Genomic DNA, 16,497 nt, shown 5'->3' with positions numbered 1-16,497 from the left:
CTGTTCTCTCCGGGCCGTGGTGTGTAACTTTGAGGCTTTGTAGCCGTACAGGACTGCATGTGTGTGTATGTGAGACGGCTGGTTTGTGAACATGTACAAAGGTGTGTATGTATCAAGCATGTTATGTGATTAAGAATGTGGGCATTTGCTTATCTCGTGTTCTGTGGAATGCAGAGTGATAGTTAATAGCAGCAGCTTACGGCTGGAAACCAAGAGCAGAGAGAGTAGAGAAGTGAAGAAAGAGAGAGCTAGATCACAGCAGAGAGGGTGGCAATACAGTGAAAGGGAGTAAAGGAGGAGAATGGAATTGAAATGAGAAACTAGAGGTAAAGGGCTGGGAAGGAAGGTGAAGCTAAGAGGTGGGGAGAATGAGGGGAGTGTGTTGGGGACAAGTAAAGGTAAATGAGATCGTTTCCAGGTGGATGAAATTAGATGAGGGATTGAGGGATGGTGCGAGGTGAAAAAGAAAAACACAGAGAGAGGAGGAAACTCACAGTGTTACTCATTACAGTGCAAGTGAATACAATGGCCTGTAAGTGTAGGAGGAATATTTTAATTCATGCTGTAGCTATGAAAACATGAAAGTAGAGGAGCACACAAAATCCTCCGTGCTGTAGTTAACCACATAAGTATACTCGCAAACAGATCGATCACCTCATAAACATGCAGAGTGAAAATGCACTCAGGCGCACACACTGTCCAAGCGTCCGGACCTTTGGCTTAGTGTATAAGGAGGTTAATTAAGTGTCTAATGCAGCAGCGGGGCCGGGCTTTGACACTCATCTTTCCTAACAGGTCTCCGGTTGCGACTTACGACTTTTTCAAATCCACACACACACACAGACTCATACTTGCACACACCTTTTTTTCTGACAGCACTCCGCACAAGCTACTCACTCCGTCTTCCCCTCTCTCCTCCACACTTTGACTTTCTTTTTTCTCATCACTTGCTTCTGCTCTTCATTTCCTCGCCAACTTCCCCGCTTTCCTCTCTCTGCTTCTCTGTCTCTACTCCATTCCTCCCTCATCCCTGTGGCTGTTTCCCTGCAGCACCAGCAGTTTTACTCCAGCACAGTGTTTATATGAATCTAGGTCTGACTCACTGTCTGCTGGCCTGCCTCCTCTGATATGTGCTGGAAACATAGAACAGAATAGAGTTGTGCTGGGCCTGTAGCACTGCTCCCTTCCCCGGGGAGATGGAGGATATTTTACACCCGGTGAATCTCCTACTTTTTAGGCAGGCTGATTTTTATTTTGGGCTATGCCGATTCCCCGTGTTGAGGCACTTTTATTGCATAATTAGGCGCCAGGGCTAGCAATGAAGTGGTTTGACAGTATGAGCACGTCCCGTCTCGCCTCCCTCCTCAAGTTTGTGTGTATGTTGTTCAGTGTCTCAGCGGTTTTTTTAACCACCCATCTTAATATCTATGCAATGCCTGCTAGTTCCCCCCACAGCAAAGTTTGTCAACGCACAGAGCGAGAGAGAGTTCTTGAGGTTGAGGATGGATGATGGGTAGAGCTTGTGTGCATTTGCCTGCGAGAGTTTGTGTGTATGTGCTTGTCCGTAATTGCAAATGCCTGAGTGTGTGTTGTGTGAGAGTGTAAGTATCCCGTTTCCAACAGGGGCACATTTAATTCTCTTATGAATGATGTAATGTTATGGGCTATGTTGTAATTCAGTTCTGTTAGAGGACGGGGCTGCTGAGGAGAGAAGCTGTCTTATTGAGCAGATCCCAACAATAGGAGGCCTCCTCTCCCACGAATCTGTCTGCCTCATTTCTTTTATGTCACTGACCTTGTGCCTCCACAAAGAATAGTCGTTATGCTCATCTGCTGCCAGCACTTTGTTTGAAGGTTTCTATCTTTTTCCATTGTTACCCTGTCTCATTTGCTGTGCCATTCCATTTCTTCCTCCTGTGTGCTTGTGCGACTCAGCTCCATCACAGTGGATGTGTGTCATTTTGGCACTGCTTTGTGTTCTGACCTTATAGCAAGACTGGTGACTCCCTATACAGTCACTCCTCATCTCATCTCTTCTGTCTCCTTTGCCTGCAGCAGACAGGCGGAGGAGTCAGAGATGAGATAGCATCCTAGCTTTGAGGCCAGCATTTCTCCCTCCCATCCAAAGTCACACACACACATGCACACGCACTGTCCCACAAGCTCAGGCTGCCCCCACCCCTCGCACCCTCATGTTAGGCCTTTAGGTTTGTCTCAGCATGTCACTTTGTCACAACTCCTCAGCTTGAAGGCTGCCTGGATGTGACAGTTCTGGCCACATCGCCTCAGCCTATCTGTGGTGACAGGCCATGCTCCAGTGAGTCATTACGCTAACTCGCAGTGCTAAGTGAGTCGCTAAGATGCAGCACTAAGCTGATAAGGAGCTCTAGAAATTGGTTGGGATCAGCTGGAGAGGGATCCCCATCACTGAGACCTCTCAGTTCTGTCCAATGACTGTAAAATTACTTGTTCTTCCTCGCCAGCTTTACTAAAGAACTAACCTAAAACTTATGAGGGAGTTAGCTCTTTGCGTTAGCTCTAATGCTAAGGGTTAGGGTTGCCAACCGTCCCTTAAAAAACGGAATCGTCCCGTATTTAGAAACAAAAGTACACGTTCCGTATTGAGCTAATAAGGGACGCACTTTGTCCCGTAATACAGTGAGAATCAAAAGTAGTCTATAAATGTTAATGGAATTAACGCTTTGTTTGAAAACATAATTCCCAGCCCCTCTCCTGCTTTGTGACCAATGAGCTGACAGCACACTTATGACAATTCGAGTATGACAATTCAGATTATCTCATTGGTCGAGGAAAGGTCGCTTGCGGAGAAAATACCGGAAGACAACAGATGACCACAACAACAAGCATGGCCAACAGGGAAACAAACGCCGACACTGCGGTGCACGTCTCGGATGACAGTACACCTAAAGCTGGGCAGACACTGTGTGATTTTTTTCAGTCACGTTATTCAGCTCTTGCTCAAACTGCACGATTGACTCGCAGGGATTAGAAGTTTGCAGGTCACGATGCAGGGTCTCACACTATACGGCCCGATGCTCTGATGCGACCTGAGTGCTCACACTGTGCCAACATAACATGAAGGTTATAACAGAAAATCTGTCGCTCGCTCTCTCTGTCTTTCACTCACACAGACACACCACCACCATCAACTTTGCTAAATTGCTAATGAAAAACATGATCAGGCAGCTGTGATTGAGCAGCAGTGTAAATCCAACTATTTTCACGGTTGTTGTGGTCGTGATCATTTTGTGATGCCACATCGAAAAGGCTCGGATGAGCTTTCCAAAGTTCTACAAGTGCCTCCATCACTTGTGTCCAGATCACACGCTGCACAGCCGTGCTGCGCCGTCTTTTTCACCGATGTTTACGTGTTTGCGCATGAGCAGTGTGAGCGGCTGTGGTGACACCCTCACGAGCGATTGATGATCGGGAGCTGGTCGTGAGGTGTTAATCGCTTCTCGTTACCCCACGTATACTACACGATGCACGATGAAGGCCAAAATCGGGCCGATCACCAAATCGGTCGCACGACTCAAAAATCGGCTCAAAATGGGCCAAAAATCGCACAGTGTAAGCCCAGCATTAGAGCAGCAATGTTTGTTCCCCTCAGAGAAAGAAAAGAAAAAAGGCTGCAAAAGTACAGGGAGGACTGGGAAAAGGAAAACACCTGGCTGGGAAAGTGCACGATAACACCTATAAAGCGCACTGCACTGTGTGCCGGCGCACTTTTTCCATAGGCATGCTTCTAGTGGTGGGCACAAGAAGAACATGAGGGGCGTGAAAGCTCGGGGAACCCTTAACCAATTTTTTGTCCACCAGGCCACGGCAGAAGCAGATATGGTATGTAAACACTGGTTTGTTGTTTAAACCCTCTGGTTAAGGTTAATATGGGCATGTGCGGTGAATATCAGCGCTATGTGGCCAGAAGTGTGATAATATCATTTATTTTGTGTAATAAACAACTGCAAGGATGGATGATTACAACAAATAGATGAATAATACATAAAAGTAATACATAGATGAATAATGATGATGAGTTAAGGTGCGTAATCATGGGAACAAGCGGGTTTACAAACAGGAGCAGCTGATTAGCATTAGAAAAGCTGAAATAATACCTCAACTGAAGCCAATTGTACTAAATGCACTATATGTGCACTGTTACAAGAATATTTTTCGTTCTATTGCTTTCTATTAATTTATATAATTTTAAGTTAAGCAGGACAGAGTTCTTTTAAATAAAGATTTACTTATATTCTCAAAAGTTAAGCATGACAGGCTTCTGTTTAAGAAAGAGGCCTGTTTTACTGTGTTAATGTTGTCATTTTGAGCTAAAAATAAATGGCTAAATGATCATTTGTTTCCCATATGGTCATATCACAAAGAATATGCATGTGCTTAAATCAAATTCAAGTCAAATGGTTAAAAAATAATTTCACACACACAAAAAAAGAGCTACCACACTGGGAAGGGTGAAGACAACTGGGTTGCCCGGCCCTGGCCACGAGGTGTCCCTTATTTATTTTTCAGGGAGTTGGCAACCCTACTAAGGGTATATGTAGATGTAAGGGGTGTTTTAATAATACCACTGGTATATGTGGGCAAAAATAGGAAAATGACCTATATAACAAGAAACCTCCCCACTACTGGACAAAATGTTTCCAGTTCTATGCTTCAGTGCTAGGCTAATGAGTAGTACTGGGAGACAGAGAGGCTAAAAGGGCTGATCATATCATCACAAAAAAACACTCTTCCAAAAGCACACACCACGAGCCACAGAGCTCCACAAGTATAATCTCCTGTTGTGACTCAGTCGCATACTTGCTGGATACCTCCAAGGCCAAACTTTCACAGAGAAAGACACTATAGTTTCTGTGAGAGCCTCGGTGATAATACATCCCAAGGTCAAACTGTCTGAGGTGGTGAAATGAAGATGCTTTTATGTTTGAAAGCACATCGCTGCTGATGAAGACAAATCTTTGTCTGTTCGTACAGAAAATGTAAAATCATTTTGAATGCCACCTGTTTTAGTCAGTACTGACATAACAGACCAAACATTTTCTCTTAACTTTTCTCAAGTGTTGGGCATGGCTCTGGTTGCAGGTAAGATTTTCTTATCACTCCTCATCAGTTATATCGGATTTGCGCGCAAAGTTGTTATGTGCACTGCAGCTACAGACGTAAGATTAAGAATAGATTTAAAGACTAACAGGAGTAGAGAGCATATGAGCATGCAAAGTCTAGATTGACTTGTGCAAAATTATGTTCTTGTCTGATGGTTCAAGCATCTATCCACCCTCAGGCTTTAATTACTGTGTGAGGATAATGAGTCAAATCCAATCAGTTCTCTCTGTTGCTCTTAATTTGTATGGAGCTTCTATTTGAAGCCAACCGCTTCAGCCCTTCACACCAGCTGCCCTGGAGTGACACCAGGGCTCTGGCTGTGTGGCTGTGTGTGTGTGACCTCTGTCACTTCCACTCTGCCACATCCATGAAAATCAGCTCGTATAATTACTGAATTGGCCCTTTATTGGTATGTGTAACAATTGGTAGCATTTCTTGAGCACGGTGGCTGTTAATGCAGTTTTATACACCACAGGAGATAAGTCATAGTCTTACTGCGAGGGATTACATCCAAGTATACATATGGCTGCTGCAGAGAAAGTCACTCCATTCAGCTATTATGAGTCTGACAGACAAGACTAAATGCCCATGTGTGTTATTGTGTGTGTCTGTGTGTGCTGGCTAAAGAGACCCTGAAACCTTAATGGATTCCTGCAGAGTGAAGGACAATCATAGCCCATGGCCAGGCCAAGCTTATCCTCTGCTCATCTCATCTCAGCTCAGCTCAGAGCCAGTCACAGCTCCAGCTAGGCCTCAGGCCATCTGGCTGGCACGCTACCACATACACACACCCTCTCACACACACATAGACACTGAATCCATCCCTCAAGTTAAGATCCATGCTTGTTGTGAATACACCATTCAGAAATTTCTGTATGGATGCAAGATGAATCCTTCTGTATATCTAAACTTTAAAACCCACCTTAGAACTGCAACTTGTCAAAAAGTGGTTGCGTTGCTCTGAATTATGTCGGTGTGAAATATGATATATTAATGACACAAGCAGAGATTTGCAGGGGTGCTAGAAATAGGATAGTTATCTAGCTGCCACACTGAAATTTACTGGCTCATAATGGCTGTGCTCAATTAAGGCTAAATATATGCTGTAACAGCTGGGCCGGAGAAAGTTATACCTGGGAAAAAAGACAACGGATTTAGGTCCATACAACAGTCTCTGCATAAATTTGGTAATGTTTCATAATCAAGTACATATCATTGTGATTCAGCAGACTTTTGCCTAGTCATTGACTATATAAAGTGTAACTGTAAGATCTAAGTGAGATATCCCACATAATGTTTCACAATTGTATAAAGCTTATGAAAGGTACATTGTTGAGCTTTGTGCAAAAAGTTCTGTGCCAATGTCTTGAGCCATTATTATTCACCTTTTTGCTACAATACAGCCTGAACTGTCTTAGGCAAGCTTTCTTGTATCTTCTTTAAGCAGTGTTCAGGAATAGTTTTCGAGGCTAGTTAAAAGAAATTCTAAGGTTTTTTGGGGATGTTTGCTGCCTTTTGTTCTGTTTTCTGTCATGATGATGCCATCCTGCTTCAATAATGTGGCGGTCTGGGCTCTGGGGAGGTCAGTCCATAATTGATAGTGTTCTGTTGTACGTTTGTATGTGTGTGTTTTTCTATCCAGATGTGTTGCCATTGCCAATCAGTTGCTTTCCAGATGGTGTTGCATGGTGATTCAAAATCTGATGGTACTTTTCATAATTTTGTCAATTTTGACAAGATCCCCAAACCCCAACTCCATTTCGGGCAGTGGTGTCTACACTACTGCCTGAAATAGAGCTCAAAAGCCTCCATTAGCCTTCATTGTGTTTTACAGAAGGTTGTGGACACTCACTGTTGCACCTCTCTCCTGACCTTCCCTGTACATACTGATCATTCCACTGATTTTCAGTCTAGTTCTTGTGTTATTTGGCGTACCTCGCCTCTTTTCCCTGTTTTTTTCCCTTACCAACTACTTTTTGACAGGTGTCTATTGAGACCTTTCCTGATAAAGGCTTAGTGAACTGTGGATAGAGCCCAGTTAGTTAGTTCTGCCAATTCATTTTTTTCCAATGTGGTCAAATCTTTTTAAATCAGGAGATAAGCCAAGTTGTCTGTTTTGTGTGGACTCAACACGTTCATTCTTTAGTTAGTTGTCTTTTATATGCCTATAAATTATTCATAGTGCAATATTAAGTGCCTTTACAAACAAACAAAACTAAATTCTTTGAAAAGGGTGAAGGACTAGACTGAAATTGAGAAAATAGAGTCAGTGTCCAAATTAAAAGTTTGAAATACCATCAGAAAGCCTGGTGCTCAAGACCACTTTTAACAAAATTAGAAAAAAGTCTGGCTTCTTAGAGGCAAAATATAAAGAAATGACAAGTGGCTCAAGATGTTTACACAGTACTGTAAATATATGCACTTCTTTTGAAACTCTGCTGAAGAAATAGCTTAAAGGAGATCTTCGCAGCTCAGTGGCAGTATATGGAACTGAAAAGCCAGAAATGCTGTATTTACCATTTAAATTTGCTTGGTATATAAAGTGTGGTTAATGAGTGAGCTGCTGCCTCTGGTAGGGACTAATATTCTTTGCGCCAACCTACAGTGTAAGCTGACTAAGTGTGATCACTCCTGGTGGCCCGCTTCACTTTTACTTCCCTCTTGGCTCATTGTAAGGTTATAATCACTGGCCAGCTGTACACTGCTGCGTATTCACACCACAGGGTAGTTAAGACGACAAGGCCACACACTGACACTACGCATTGTATCCCCACTGTGACACAAGAACTCTGTGTGTATGCATGGATGTGTGCAAGTGTATGTGTGCTTGAATGTGATCTTGCATACTGGTCTGCACAGTGCGTCTGCGTATGTGCTAATTTGCTTCTGTGGGTCTTGTGCGTTTGAGTGTGGACTTGTTTGTCTGGCCTCGCCTGCTGTTTGCATCTCCATGTGCTTTAATTAGTATGCGCTTTTGCATTTAGGCCTTTGTGATTTGGCACTGGCACTGTATTCTGGCGAGGCATAAAAGATTTGAAGTCTGTCTGTGCTAGTCATTCAGCCTTAATGGCGTTAGTTACACAACTGAACTGAAGTCCCTGCTGCATAAATGGGTGGCATTTAGAAATATGAGCAAGTCTGATGGCAGTGAATCATGTAGCACAGTGCTGCAGAGCATGTCTGGGATGACTGACATTGACATTGACCCAGATGGGCACTCCTTCTGAATGGACAGTGGCTGAAACTTAAGCACTGCTAGCTCAGTGTCAGAAAAGGAAAACAGCCCTGCTCTGTGGGTTTCAGCAATAAGAGTAGTGGGGGAGAGGGGCTGACTCAGTGCCCTTGTCTGCTGCTGAGCCTGTCTGGCAAGGGGAAGCGCTATATAGTGAAAGCCTTGGTTTATAAAGAAGTTGCACCCTGTTAAAGTACACCTACCGCCACTCTGTGTAGATTTCACAGGATTCCCACCATCTGGGTAATATGTATCATGTCCTCCTTACTGACACTGCAAAGGAGATCTCGGTCAAAGCCTTCTGGTCCTTCAGGACAGCGGACAGCTCCACACCTAGCTATCTCTGAAGCAGCTCCAAATCTAAGGATGCCATTTTCCCAAAAGAAGTTTTAAAGTCAGTTCAGTACCACGGAGAGCAGCTCTCACAGGGCCTGGCATGAGGCTCACAAAAGGAGCGTTGGCTGTCCTTCAGTTTCACTTCCAGATCACTCACTCTACTCCTGTCTACTTCTGTTCAGTCTCTGTGCCCCTGCCTCCACCTGCACTGTAAAGGAAGCTGGCAGCCTTTTTTTTTTTTTTTTAGGCTGAATGGAGAAGCAGTTGGAAAGGTATGCAGTTATGGAGAGAGCTGGAGAGGCAATGAGTGTCTCTCTCAGCACCTCTTTGCAGGCCTCTTTCATGCCTCTCAGCCTGGCTCAGTGATTAACCCTGAGTACCCCGCTTTCCCTGCTGACCCTTCTCCACACAGAGCCGCAGCAGTACATTGACATGCCTCTCAGACAGCTGATTACCAGCAGTGGGTGTGGAAATGGTGTACACACCAGAGTTGAAAATGCATACAGATGCTCTCTGTCTCTCTTTTTTTTTTTTTTTACTTCTTTCACCTCTATTTCCTCTCTTGCTCAGACCTAATCCAACATTTCTGATAGGTAGAATACACTAAAAGATGCGAGAAAGTACAGTGGGATGAGTATGATAAGCTGCTGTCTGGCAGTGTGTAGGAGTTTGTTAACATTTGAAACTCTCACAGTTTGTTTCACAAGTGGTGCAGTATCTCATTGCAAAAGCTGGTATGTCTCCAAATCCTTCATGCCAATATGTGGAAAGTGGTCGGCCAGGCTGTGCATCAGTAGCACTGCAAAATTACCATTCAATGAAGGCAAGTCAATAATGGCTCGTTTGTGTTTTACATGAGGACAGCAGGAACCACTTTCATACCACCTGCTCCTGTCAAACATGCATATATGATTTACAATTACACGGAACAATGAGGTGCCTCCTAAAAGTGTATATTAAGGTTCAATGAGTTATCAATAACTTTGCCTCTCTCTCTTTCCTCTCCAGCTCTGAGCCGGTCAATGATGCCCTTCGGTTTGATGCGCCGGGAGCTGGCTTGTGAAGGCTACCCGATCGAGCTGCGTTGCCCTGGAAGTGATGTCATCATGATTGAGACGGCTAACTATGGCCGCACCGATGACAAAATCTGTGACGCAGACCCCTTTCAGATGGAGAATGTGCAGTGCTACCTGCCCGACGCCTTCAAGATAATGTCACAGAGGTGACTATTGATCTGTTTAGATCTTGTGTGTGTGTGTGTGTGTGTTTGTGCAGAGTAAGAGCCCGGTATTGGCAGAGGAAACAAGATTTTATTTCACAACACAGTTCCTCTAGATTTACTTGCTTTTCCTCTTCAGATGCACAATTTGGGCACCTTGTGGCAAATTGTAGATCTTTTTTGTAATAACATTAAGTAAAACCAATGTCAAACTGAGGCTTTCCTTAAATGTAATTTAATGTTTCATTTTTATTTAATTAAGAATACAAAATGACAATAATTGTAGCAGGTGGCACAATTTGGGAGGAAATTGTTATCAACTAACTATTCTTAGTGACAGCTCTTGCTAACATTATAATGAAGTTTGAGACTATACTGGTGGAATTGTTAGTAAAGTAACTTCCAACTTTAAGTACATGAAAGAAGGGGGAAAAAGCATTAATATTTGAAGGAAGTTTAGTTGTTTAATGTGTGTTTGCTCCAGGATTTTATTTACTTCTCTTCACTTAAAAATAACTAACAGGCAATTTGCCGGGGGCCACTTGAACTTGTGCATTCAAACGTTTCTTTTGGGAAACACTGAAGTCAGCATACTTGACTAACGCTGCTGTGTCTTGGCAAAACTTTTATTTGTAAGGAATTGTGTATGTGTGTGTGTGTGTGTGTGTGTGTGCGCGTGAGTGTGTGAGTGCGCTTAGTTTCATGTATGCATGAGAATCTATATGTTTATTGCTGGAGTATTTGTAGCGCTTCCTACAGCTGCTCTCTGTGTTTGTGCTCAGCATCTGCTTCCTTTTAGCTCAGATCAATGGAAGCTCTCTTCCAGCTATCCATCACGCTTGTAATGGAGGCACAGGGTGCTAGCTTGAGCAAGGGAGGGAGGGAAGTAGTAGGGGGTGGAGGAGAAAATTGAGGGGGTAAAGGAAGAAGAAAGACTTGTAGAAATGATAGGATGATAGAGAGAGTGCAGCAGAGATTTGAGATATGAATGGAGAGAAAGAGTGTGCAGTGGGGAAATGCTCAAAGCTGGATAGAGAAGGATTATGTGGTGAGAATAACTAAGTGCACGTGCGTGTGGATGTGTATCGTTTCTCCTGTGTGGATGTGTTTCTCGGTGTGTGCAACCGTGAGAAGGCATGCAGCGATGCGGTTTAGATGTAGGTATTATGTGCATATGAATGTTTTCCCTGTGCGTGTGGTGTAGAGTATCTGCCTTAGCCCCCCTCGTCCTTCCCTGTTCTCTCACCTCTAATTGCTCCCACTCACAATCCCCCAGGAGAGGTCTTACGTCACTCGCCCTCTCTCTGCCTCTTCCCTCCCTCCATGCTTCTCTGTATCCTTCATCCCACTTCTCCCCCCCCCCCCCCCACATTCTCCCTCCCCCTCTGTTTCCACCTCCCTTCGGGTGCAGCTGTCACATGATCTAGTCTAGTGTGAAATTACTCCCATCCCTACCGTTCCCTCTGTCTTTCAGAGCCTGAAGATATTTTTTATTTTTTTTTGGAATACAACCCCTCCTCCCTGTCTTTCTTACAATGGCACTCATCATTATTTTTATTACTTGCTTCCTCCCTTCTCTCTCTTTTCTCGCTTCCTACCCTGCTGTCTCATCTCGCAGGTGTAATAATCGTACTCAGTGTGTGGTGGTTGCGGGGTCAGACGTGTTCCCAGACCCCTGCCCAGGGACCTACAAGTACTTGGAGATCCAGTATGAGTGTGTCCCCTACAGTGAGTACTGAGACCCTGTCACACCTTTCCACCTCCCAGCCCTCCCTCACCCCATTCACCGCCCCTCCCATCCTTCCCTGTACCCTCACCTGAGCCTCTCTAGTCCTCTTCAACCCCCCCACCCCGAACCCTAAAAAAAAGATGACATTCTTATACTCACTCGTGCTCACTCGCTCTCTCTGGATTTTCTCAACACAGTCAAAGCAAAACAAGACAGACAGCCATCCTCACCTGCTCTCTCTGTCTCTCTCTTCTTTCTCATACACTGCACAGGCACATACACACCCACACTCACAGAGCACTAAACCTTTTTTCTTCATCGACAGATTGACGCACCAGTAGCTGAGAGGGATTTTCACATGGGGGAAGGTGCTCCACAAACACAGGGTCCGATAAGCACTTTACGCACACCCACAGCAAACACGGGGTCAGCCCTTATTGGCAATCACAGCAGTGTAACGCACACCGCCCCACACTCATGCACTGATTAACCCAGGGGCAGGCGACTGCCTTTATCTGGTGCCAAACACCTTTGCTGTCCCTCTGATTTCCAATAAAAATTAAAATTGGGCACAGTGAGACTTTAAGGCAGGGGGTGTTGTGTGTATACCACACGTTTTTTTTTTTTTTTTTGGAATACCACACCTCACAATAGGAATGTTAACACAAACAGCAAAGGGCTTATTTTAGACAACATGACCTGGAGCGCCACACAATTTAATGTCCCCATGGTAACGGCTGGCTTCCTCACTGCTTTGCTCAAAACTATGTGGCAGGTGTGACTCTACACATGCCCACACACACATACACACAAGTCTACCTTACACTTGCAAAAAGGGAGGGGGGGAGGGGGCACCGTTGCTTTTTTCTCTCTTCTCTTGAATCTTCCATTCTGAGCAAGCATGTACACACAAACAAGAGCACACTCACACCGCCAAAGGAGCAGACACAGCAAGGATTATACGGTGATGTGTTGATCCTCACTCATGTGAAAATCTCCGCTCAGTCTCCCCTCCTCCCTCTCATGTATTATTACTCTCAGCATTGATCCCCTCACTGTGCAGGTGCACGTGGCTGGAGGGGAGGAGCAGTGGCGCTCCCCTCCACTGGGCAGACGCAGAATTTGGGGTTCAGGAAAGGGTGGTGGGGAAGTATGAGAGTGTTGTGTCAGAGGGGTGGAGGACAAGAGGACATTACTGGGGTGGGGGAGCTATTTATTTCTCATGATAGGGTGTGGGATAACTGTCTCTACTTTTTCCTCAGGTGCAGTTGAAGTGAACCACAGGATCAAGACTACACCAAGCTGCTAACTTCCTTTTCTTTTCCTCTTCCTCACCCTCCTCTTTATCACTTCTCTCTGAGGACTCCAACTCACACTCGCTTTATTATTTCTCACAGTCAGCATCACCTCTTTTTTTAGCCCTTCTTCTCTGTCTTTGACTTTCAATCTTCATTTCACAGTCTTAAATCTTTATTCTTTGTCCTGCTATGCTTATTCTTCCTTTATTTTTACTCTCTGACCACCAGTTTGCCACACTAGCTTATCATTCCACTCTATCATTTTTCTTTTGCTGTCCCTGTTATTTATTTATTTGTATTTTTACAGGTACAAATATGCAAAGCATCCAGGGTTTTCCAGGTGCCACTTTTCAGTCCTCACCCTTCCTCTGCTCAGTGCTATGTGCACTTAGTTTAGCTTATGAGAGACTGTGTTGACTCAGGTTGCGGCTAGAGTCATATATGAGAAGGTTGGTTTCTTACATTGGGTGATATTTTCTGGTGTGGATTTTATTCATAGCCTTCCTAGTGGTAATAAGAGTTCTTCTCAAGTGTCCTCTACATTAGGTTTCCCTCTCTTCCAGTTGATATTTGTGTTGGCTATATTTTTTCCCTCCACACTGATATGACTTTGCTTGTTAGTCCTTTAATAGTCCTGTGCTGTTGCTCGGTTTCCTGCATTGTCCATAGAGGGTCAAGGTAGCATTACTTAGTTGTGCCTGCTTTCCTCTCCTCATGCATTCTAACCTTGTCTTTTTCCCCCTGACTGCACAAGGGAGCTTGTTCTCTCACTGCAAGGCAATCAAAGGGATGATTAAATAGCTGCTGACTTGCATTTTTCCTCCTTGTGTTTGGGGGGAAAAAAACTTTCTTGATTGTGCCTGAAGTATGGCACGACTTAGAAAATTGGAAGCTGATCCTCCTATGATATAAAGTCTCGCTTGTCTGAGGTGACAAAGAAGAGCCAATTACCCCTGTCCTCTGCCACTCTCCTCCACTGGAGAAGCAAAAACACTTAACTTGCGCACCCTCACAAAAATAGAAACACGCGTGCGTACACAGGCGATGCACGCTACTCAAACTCTGCAGGCTGCTCTATGTATTTGTGCTCATCTGACAAACTAAATACGACCTGACACATTCAGACTCAGAGCTGGAACTGTTCATCCCAAAACCTAGTCACCGTCGCACCACACGCCACTCAACTCGGCCACTTTTAATTACCAGGAGAGGGGGCGCGTCGCTCTCTTCAGTTCTGCCTCAGCAGAGATTTGTCAAGATTAATTGAATTTGCTGCAGCTAATCGCTCTGGTAATGCCCCATCATTTATGTCTGGTTGGGATTGCTGGGCACTCTGGTATCATCTAAACCTGACACATGGTTTTCATTGGTTGTCTTGACAAAAAGGTGAACAATTGAGAGATGATATGTAAGGGCTGTGTGGCATGGCAGCTGAGATGGTGTGCAGCCATGTTGATGGCTACGAGCGATGTTTGCTTTTGACAGGGTCCTCTGTGTGAGAGCTGTGTTTCCAGTCACCTGAAACGGCACGGTGACAGCCAGTGCTGAGCTGACATACGCACACACCTCAGCTGGCAGAGCTCAGACAAGGGTCTTGCACAAGTATGTGTGTGTGTTGCTGTGCGTGGGACTGCCTTGGCAAAATACAACAAACCGCCAACTAGTCAAGTCATATCTCATCGAGCCAAAAAGCCCTGCAAGGCCGCCCAGCCGTTGCCACGTAGCATTGTTTTTGCCATCCGGAACACAAGACGACAAAATGGCTCAAATGAACTCTCATTTCACACTGGCACAGCCTGCCGTAGCCTGCTAGATCCCATTAAGACATCACAGATCCATGGATACAACTGCAGGATGTGTTTACTGCAGTTAAACCCCTACACTGCAGTTTTAACATAGATGTACGCAGAGTTAAAATAAATCTATCCCACGAGGGAGCCCTTACCTGTTCCCGCTCTTTCTTCAGAACACTGTGCTACATCATTATTGATTCCTAATGCTCCCTATTGGGATTATCTATGCTAGCCATGCCAGAGCTAGCAGACCTTCTCCTGTGGCTCTTTTGTTTCTTCAGCTTTTATATATCTGGTTAATATGCACAGTGCAGGTGGCTGTACAGGCTTTACAGTCGAGAGTTTCTTAGCTTAATTTTATATCCTCCAGTTTTTCCATTTATATTTTGGTACTCTGCCGCTGTTTCACTTTATAAAATTGATTCTTCCCCACAAATGTATTCAGCACTGCCTATTCATTACAAGACATCACTTTTTGGACACAAAGCCACTGGAAATGATAGTTGACTTGTCGGAAGGAGTTTGTCAGTCGCAGGAATAATGGCATTGTAATATGACAAGTTTTGAGGGGAGGAGGGGAAACACTTTGATGTAGCTGAAAATGAAATTCTATTAATATGTATAGGGACACCATTAGATGAGTGGCTCATACATGTCTGGTGAATGAGAAGCAGGAAGCTTTGCTCGGGCCATGGAAAGAGATGGCTCTTTACTGTGAAAAATGCGAAGTTTGAGAAGGAGACAATAGGAAGGGGCCGAGGAAGAAGAAGCAGAAGAGGACACGCTAGAAGGAGGCCAAGTGTTCCTGCAGTGCTTCAGCAATATGTGTGCGTATTTGAGAGCGTGTGTTTTAGCTGTACTCATTAGTGTGGGAGTAATTGATAGGGTTGTAGAGAGCGCTGAGCGGAGTGATTAAGGGGAGAGGACAGTGGCTTATTTCTCAGAAGATCCCTGAAAGAGAAACGTTGAATGAATCAGACAAACAACCAAGGTGGCCTTAAACTAACCTCCAACTCACTGTGAGGACAGTTTGATGAGTTTCCTTCTCCTTTCTCTGTGTTTATGTGCGTGCGTGCGTGTGTGTAGGCGCGTGCGTGTGTGTGTGTGTGTGTGTTCTTAGAAATCTGTAAAGATCTTGTGTGTGTCGTTTCTTTGTGTCTATTTTTCAGGACAACCAAGAATGGAAGAACAGTGTCAACAGAAGTCTTCCATCTTCTTTGTTTTTAGTCTTTTTTTTTTTGCAGCATTGAAGAAGTTTCATTCCCCTCTCTCACTCTCACTCACTCTCTCTCTCGTTTTCTCTCTACATGTCACTGCATCATTTCCCTCCTGTTCTGAAAAACATACACAGTGGTGCATTTATAATATTGTGTTTAGCACAACAACTTTTTAAGGACTGCAGTGTCACACTTGCATGAAGAGCTGAGCTTCTGCAGTCAGTAGAAACCTGGAACGTGGAAAAACTCTGTATATTTGAATTCTGGTGTCCTCATCTACCCCCTGCAGCGGTTTCACAGAGAGGATGAAAGCTCTGGATGCTCTGTGGCCAGTGTCAGCCTCCCCTAACCTTGGAGCTAATGATTGCACTCACAGTTGGTGGCAGGCATGTAACGTGCCTTTTTTTTTTCTTTTTTTTGGTCCCTGCCCCAGCATCACAAAACTTGCACTAGTTTCTTTGCCTTGTTTACCCCTCTAGGCTGAAAGTGGCTTCCACTCCCCAGGTCTTCGTGGAGGTTGTTTGTCCAGTT

General features: G+C 44.5%; 1 protein-coding gene across 2 annotated transcripts in view; it reads left to right on the top strand.

The window, feature by feature from the left end:
* adgrl1a (adhesion G protein-coupled receptor L1a) overlaps positions 1–16,497 on the top strand; it is a 107,500-nt gene that overhangs the window by 51,234 nt on the left and 39,769 nt on the right. For both annotated transcript variants that reach the window (XM_076883272.1, XM_004559547.3), the window contains exons 3-4: positions 9,719–9,932; positions 11,548–11,657. In XM_076883272.1, the coding sequence (XP_076739387.1) occupies positions 9,719–9,932; positions 11,548–11,657 (324 nt within the window). The remainder of the gene's footprint in view (positions 1–9,718; positions 9,933–11,547; positions 11,658–16,497) is intronic.

Source organism: Maylandia zebra, linkage group LG4 (assembly GCF_041146795.1).
Source record: "Maylandia zebra isolate NMK-2024a linkage group LG4, Mzebra_GT3a, whole genome shotgun sequence".
In the NCBI taxonomy this organism is placed as follows: Eukaryota; Metazoa; Chordata; class Actinopteri; order Cichliformes; family Cichlidae; genus Maylandia; species Maylandia zebra.
The sequence above is the reverse complement of the archived record's forward strand: the minus strand, read 5'-3'. Positions and strand labels throughout refer to the sequence as shown.